Genomic DNA, 7,550 nt, shown 5'->3' with positions numbered 1-7,550 from the left:
ATGGCCTATTTGTCTGCTTAATTAACTTTGGAAAACTGCTTTTTGTTACTCTGTATCTCAAAGAGGCTCAGAGCTGGGAGGATTAGTTGAGGTTGGGACATTACTCTGTGTCTGTTCTCCTGCACTTGAAGATAGCTTGTCACCTTGTCCTATCTTAATTTGACAAGCTTTTTCTTTCATTCTTTTTTTTTTTTTCCTTTTACACTAACAGAAACGGAAGCTCCACTTAAGCCCAGAGCAATGTAGCAACTTCTATGCAGACCAATATGGGAAAATGTTTTTTCCTAACTTAACAGCCTATATGAGTTCTGGACCTTTAGTTGCTATGGTTCTTGCCAGACATCGAGCAGTCTCTTACTGGAAGGAATTGCTTGGACCATCAAACACCTTAAAAGCTAGGAGAACTCACCCTCACAGGTAACTCACTGTTTAGCCTTGGGGAGCTTGGTAGGATTTTGTCTTTCTCTTGTCTTCTCACTCTGTTTGTTTATTTTTTTGTTTTTTATTTTACAATATAATCCTAGAATGGTTTGGGTTGCTCAAAGCCCCAACCAGCCTGATGTTGAACACATTCAGTGATGGAGCATCCGCAGCCCCCTGGGCAACTTGTGCCAGTGTCTCATCATCCTCATAGTGAAGACCTTCTTCCTTACATCTAATCTAAATCTCCCCTCTTCCAGTTTGAACTCATTACCCCCCATCCTATCACTACAAGCCAGTGTTAAATGCCCCCACCCCCAGCTTTCCTGTAGGCCCCCTTCAGACACTGGAAAGCTACAATAATGTGTCCCTGGAGCCTGCTCTTCTCCAGGCTGAACAACCCCAGTTCTCTCAGCCTGTCCTTGCAGGTGAGGTATTCCAGCTCTCAGAACATCAAGCAGGGCTCCTCTGGCCCTGCTCCAACAGGTCCATGTCCTTCTTGTGTTGGGGGCTCCAGAGCTGGGTGCAGTACTCCAGGTGGGGCCTCACCGAGGGGCAGAATCCACTCCCTTGACCTGCTGGTGACACTTCTTTTGGTGCAGCCCAGGAGGTGACTGGCTTTCTGGGCTGCTCTGAAACACTGTTAACTCAACAGAAATACAGATTTTGAGTGGCCTGTTATCTCCTCAGTTTTGTATAACACAGCTTTTCACCTTTTTTTTTTAAATATGTAAAGTTCACCCATTTGATGGAGAATGCTGAGTGCATGAGCATAAATTTTAAACACCCACATATTTTTTTTCTAAAACCAAAATTAAGCCTGGTTAATGAATTCCTATATATTGCTTTTGTATGCTGTCAGAGTGTAGAGTCTTGGAAAGGATTTGCAGTTGCCTACCAAGCAGCTTTTTCTCTTGTTTTTAGCTTAAGAGCCATCTATGGGACTGATGATCTGAGGAATGCACTTCATGGCAGTCTCAGCATTTCCTCAGCAGAGAAGGAAATTCGATTCATGTTTCCAGAAGGTAAAATGGTTCAAATAATATCTGGGTAATCTTTGGGGGGATGGTGTCCTTCCTGTTATTACTTGCCTCTGTCCAGACTCTAGATACAGTGGGATTTAGAAGAGGTTTGTTTGCTGTACGTATGAGCTAATATTTTCTGATGTGAAAAACTTACCCTATTTGAAGAGCCATTACAGAGATTGCTTCTGCTTTCCAAACTCTTGTGGTCTGGGAACTGAAGCAGACAGAGATGGTTAAATGAGAGGAAATGGGAAGCTGTTACACTCCAGTGTTTTTCTGGCACTGTCAGCCCTGGGGAATCCTGTTGGCTTGAGATGACTGACTCACCTATGGGCTCAAGTTGTGTAATTCCTGTTTAACAGCAACTGGATGCTCCCCTGACAGTGCAGTGCCAGAGAAATGGGCCATAGAACCTGGAGAGCCTGGGAGAGGATCTCTTGTTGGTGATGTAACAGTTGAAAGGTGGCTTTGTGCTTTGACAGAAAGCTGCAGGGGAAACTGCTAGAAAAGCTTGTCTGTCTGGGTCAGCTATCACTTAGTTTGGTAAAAGATGCTGCACTTCCCTACAGCTTTGCCTGTTGTAAGCCACAGCTCTTCTCCTTGCCCTAGTGACAAAGCAGGATGTAAGGTGAGATTTTTAGGGGGTTCACCAGCTTCACAATGCAAGAGGGGGGTACTGAGCACGGGCTTTGTCGTTCCTCTCCTGCCACCAGCACATCTTGAAGGGTGTAGGTTTCCCCAGGTGATCTGCTTTCCTCCCCTTCCATAATTGTCTCCAATTAGTAAGGTTACCTCAGGAGCTTTGTAAAGGGGTTCAGGTAGTTTCCCTGCAGTCTGTTGTGGGAGAAGCTATAAAACCCATTATGTATTATTAACTTATTAAGAAAAACAGCAGCTGGTGTCTGAACAGCCTTGGAGAGAACGCCTGTTTGAAGGACTCTGCGAGCTGCTTTCCAACCCCTGCGGTTCCTCTTTGCAGCAATCCTGGAGCCAATTCCAGCTGGACAAAGAGCCCGAGACTACCTGGCCCTGCATGTGAAGCCCACGCTGCTGGCCGGGCTCACGGCGCTGTGTAAGGAGAAGCCTGCGGACCCCATGGTGTGTGCACTCTGCCCCGGGCGCTGGGGCACCTTCCCTTTGTGTTGGTAAAGCCCCTGTCTGTAGGGAAGTTACTCTTCTGTTAGAGAGCTGGGCTGTTCTGGCCACCCGCTAATGAGCTAATCAAATAACTTGTGCCTTTCAAGAGGATGAGTGGTTTGTTAACTGTTGAAATGGGGTCAGGAGTGACTGAAATCTGCCTTGATGAAAGAAGGGGGTTTTGGGTGACTTCTATGAAGCTCTTTCTAACATGTCGTTGTTACTGATGGCTGGGAAAGTAAGTGGGTATTGCTGTAAGATGTCAGATATAAGTGTCTACTTTATTTACTGTTCCTGAGGTGAGTTTGAGATGAAATATCTCTCCTACAACAGATACTAAGTGAGATTAAATGCTAATCACACTGGTGGTAGTTAGATGGTTGCCTAAAGTACTGTAGAGTTCTTAGCAAAGCTGTCTACACTTTATCTTTGTTATGTTTATTTAAATTAATGTTATTAACTCTTCTTTAGGATAAGCTATGATTTTGCACTGATTAGCATTTACTTGTGTTGCTCCACAGTTCACCAGGAAAAGGAATTATGATCGTTTTGAGTGAAACCTACCTTAAATAGTTAAGCTGATCTACAGAAAATCCTTGTCTTCTTGTGACCCCTTTCTAGTTATCAAGCTGATGCATCTTGCCCTCCTCTCACATATTCCTCCTTCTTGCCGTGGATATCATTCACATAACAGTTCTTGGTGGAAAGATCAGAGTTAATTTCCTGTTGGTTGGTTTGTGGTGCTGGTGTTTGGATGTTGGTTTTTTCTTTTCAGCCTCTAAACAAAATTAGCTTTCTTTCATCTGGAAAAATACGGTAAATGTTTTATGCATTCTTAAAGTTCAAGTCGTTCACACCAGTACTTCTCTAAGAATGTAGATAATTAGTCAGTGAGACAACTCAGTGGCACTTGTGGATTCTACATCATTATCAGGCTTTTAATCAACATTGCATTGTTCTGAAAGATACATTTCAGAGAAAAAAGCCCGGAAAAATAGTCAGGTGTGTTTGTGGGAACTGTGTGGTATATATGGGGTCAGTTTAAATGTTGTGGGCTTGTTCCAGCTTTATAACCTGTTCACTTTCTCTGTATCTCTGGCACTGTCACCACAGAAGTCTAGGTAACAGAGCTGGAGAAGCCTTTTCATCCATCCCTTTGCCCGAAGGCCAGACCAATTGTATCCAACCATTCCTATTAGGTGTTTGTCTGGCCTGCTCTTTAGATCTCCAAGTGATGGAGAATCTCCAGGCAATCTGTTCCAGTGCTTAATTTTACCTAATGGGAAAGCTTTCACTGAAAGGTAGCTGAAATCTGCTGTGCTCCAGTTCTTAGCCCATTACTTGTTTGGGGCTTTTTTCCTTTTTCCTGTCCCTAGAGGCTATTGAAGACAGTGTAATATCACTCTTTTTTAATTTTTAATTTAATTTTTAAAATTTTATTTTGTTTTTTTATTGGCAGCAAACTATTGCATATTTGAGGAGCATTACCAGCTTTTTTTTTGCCTTCAGCTTTATCTTTGCTATATTAAAACGTGACTTGTAAGAAGAAAAAAAAAATCAGATTTCTCTAACTCATTGTTTGATTTTTTGCTTCCAATGAATCTCTGCATTCTGAGCACAATTTTCTAGCCAGCTATGTGGTAACAAGTAGTAACTTTGTCAAGACCATTCTTTCCTTCTTTCCTTGCTTGTAAAAAAGCTATAAAGCTCCATGAAATAGTGTCAGTAGCTTTACTAAAATGAAAACATGGTGTTTGCTCCTTCTCCCCTGTCTATAATGCCTGTGACCTTGTAGCAAATCAACATTTTCCTTCTGTTACAACTTTTTTTTCTGAATTGTTGGCTTTTCACTTTGTTACCTGCTAGATGACTTGCAGGGATATTGATGGAATGTTGTTTCTCTCTGATATTGTTCCAGGAATTGAAGGACAGGTGATTTTGCTTTTCCTTTTTTTAATTTTGTTTTTCTTTCTTCTTGAAGATGACCTCAGAAGCTACCTGTCCACTCAGGAATACTTGCTAGCAGCACAGAGGTTGCTCAGCCAATTCCTGAAGTAACACAGGATAATTTTAATCAGGCTCAAATGATTTAAAAAAAAATTATTTTTCCCAAGTAGTCGTTTGAAGGGCTTTTGGACTTTTGTGGTTTGGGATTTGGTTGGGTTTGTTTTCCATTTCTGTCTTGAGTTCTGCTACTGGTGACTAAGAGGATTGTCATAGACTCTGCTTGTCTCTTTTTGTACCTGGTAATAAAAGGGTTGCTCTCCTATACTATCAATTCCTTCACTTCACAACATGCTATGACGTTTGTTGTACTTAGCATTCCAGAAACTCATCGGCAACAGCCTTGTGAAGCAAATAAAGAGGTGTTAAAACCTTCTCTGTACAAGTGGAGAGATCGAGGCAAAGGGTTAATTTGCCTAGGGCCAGGCCAAGACTTTGGCAGTTGCAGCTGGGACTCGGGGGCATTCATGCCTCCCACGTTCTTATTTAAGTACAACGTGCTGAAAAACTTGTAAGATTAATTTCAAAAAGTGGCCACGTTTTGTTTTGGCGTTGTAGGTACTGTAGGGTGATTTCAGTGCAGGAGACTGGCACTTGTAATGGGTGATTTCTACACAAAGTACCTGCAAGTGTTGTCAGGAGTGATCCTTCCTTAAGCAGTTTCCTGCATATTGTACAGCCTCGTTCCAAACAGGAGTTATCAGATTATTTGAAGTATGGCTCAAATGTTCTCTTGTAGACACAAAGACAGACACTGCCAGGAAAAGCTGTCTTCTGAAGGTCACTGTGAATTGCTCAAAAGCTCTATAAACTGTGAGCATTTTCAAAAAAAAAAAGCAGGTTATTTGCATGTCCATTTTTTTTTTGGAAGGGTCTTAATTGTGCAGCACAGTAGGAGAGTGTCCATATCAAAGGGGTCAGACAATGCTTTTAATATTCTCTCAGACACTAGAAGACAACAGAAAACGTTTGGGTTTTTTGTTCCACAGACTTGGCTTGCTGACTGGCTGATTGAACACAATCCTAATAAACCCAGGCTACAATATCAGAGCACTGAAGAAAAGCATCAAGAGTGAGAGCTCAGTGGAAACCATCTCAAGCCTTCCAAGTTAACAGATGTGTATTTTCAGTTTCTGTTTATCCCTTGGCTAGGTAAATCAATATTATCTGAAGTTAGTGTTATTGTCTCAACTACCTGATTCTTCATGGAATAAATAAACTCACCTTTAACCAAGATTTAACAGTTCTAGCAGCTTTCCTATTAATAAAGTGAATGCAGAATGACATGATAAATTTTTGGTGTCTAGAAAAAGACAAAATTCCCATCAGATGTGACTTAACTGCTATTTTCCCCATTTATCCTTGATTGCTGTCTGGGGAGAATCAAATTTATACCAGTGGAGATTCCAAAATGCCATAAGCTGTCCTGTGCTTGGTGAAACTGAGAGCTGTGATCCAGTGGGTTTTTAGCAGACACAGACTCCGTTATGAAGGGAGTTACTTGGACATCAAAAACAATCACTGGAGGCATATTAGCAACTTTAGCATTCTAATTGCTGATGACATCACTGAGCTAAGGTCACTCTCCAAGATGATTCACTTGGAATGTAATTTGAGGGAGTTACTTGGAAGTGCAGTGGTGGTGAAAGGCAGAGTGGTTATAAATCAGCCTTTGATTTCCATGAGCAGCCACAAGGTGTATTTTAGTCAAGGACTAATGCTGTCTTCCAACATTTGTTTGAAAGGAAGGTGCTTATTAGGAACTGCTCATCTTAAGGGTGTTTTCTGTGTTCACCTGCTTTTGAAAGGTATGCAGATTTCTGTTCTTTTCCTTGTGGTGTTGTTTACCCTTGAACTTTAATGTGCTCTACTTGAGAATTGGGAACCATGCTGGTGAACAGGGAATGGGTTAATTCTGCACTATTACCTTCCCTAAAGTAACTGGACTTTTTTTTGAAGGGCCATGGGGCTTTTAAATTTTATTAAAAGAGCTATAGTTGTGCTGGTAACTTCAAGCTTTGTACCTGATGGTTTGACTGGCTAGGACAGAGAGAGAAACCTCATTTTCACAGCTCTGAACTGCTGGTATGCTTGACTAATGCCAAACAAACAAGCAATTTCATAATTTGCTTCATAAAAAACACTTGCTCTCCCAACTTGAGTAATTACCAGGAACATAAGTCATTTGTAACATTAAACTGTTTAAGCTAATTGTTTATCTTCTCAGTGGAATAAACCACTGTTGCCAGCCCAGAGAGCAAATGTTTAGAAAGCTGGTCCCTGCAGTACTGAGACCTAAAAATCTTGGGACTTTTAGGAGAAGAAACAAGAAAAGCAAGCCCAAACCCACAAATATGAAGAAAAAAACATCTGAGGTGGTTAGAAATGCAGTAAATGGATCTGTTTACAAGTAATTTATTCTGCCTATAATTATTGTCCCCGTATGTGTCTGATTGCTCCAATTACAGGACAGTTCTGCTTTGTGGTTTCCTGTCAGCCAAACAAAAAAAAATCTTTTCTGAAGATGCCAGAAACTAAAATCCAGTGAATTTGTCACACATTCTCCTATATTTTGTTAGTTCCTGTGGCATTTGCTTGCTTATTTTGATGTGCTACTGCTTGGCAATAAAAATCTCCTTTATGTTACTGCTGGTGTTCTCAGTTTTGCTTTTGTGACAGACCTGTGTACCTATAGGAGGTCAGAACTTCCTAGAGAGTGTGAGGGTCCTTGCTGGGAGAAAGGACAAAAGCAGCTGAGGTTGCAAATGTTACCTCTATAACCCAGGCAATATTAAGTTTGTCATTCATGTGTGTGTTCATCCTGGATTTATTCTCTAATATTAGAGCTAGCAGCTTCAGTTGCTGACTGAATGGTCACTTCCATTTTGCCAAGGGAAAGGTAAAAGGAGAGGAGACAGCTTCATCCCCTGGATGCTGACCTGACTGGCTGTATCTGCACACCAA

At 41.4% G+C, this 7,550-nt stretch overlaps 1 protein-coding gene across 1 annotated transcript; it reads left to right on the top strand.

Moving 5' to 3' along the window:
- Positions 1-211: 211 nt before the first annotated feature.
- On the top strand, positions 212-5,662 carry NME5 (NME/NM23 family member 5; the record flags this gene model as incomplete). The annotated part of the gene is made up of 4 exons (XM_008947412.1): positions 212-417; positions 1,345-1,445; positions 2,425-2,543; positions 5,576-5,662. Coding segments are annotated over 4 exons (513 nt in total), but the record flags the coding sequence as incomplete, so codon positions are not given.
- Between the last annotated feature and the right edge of the window lie 1,888 nt (positions 5,663-7,550).

Source organism: Merops nubicus, unplaced genomic scaffold (assembly GCF_000691845.1).
Source record: "Merops nubicus isolate BGI_N331 unplaced genomic scaffold, ASM69184v1 scaffold32799, whole genome shotgun sequence".
NCBI classification, from domain to species: Eukaryota; Metazoa; Chordata; class Aves; order Coraciiformes; family Meropidae; genus Merops; species Merops nubicus.
Note: the sequence above shows the minus strand (reverse complement) of the source record. Positions and strands in the feature narration are given on the sequence as shown.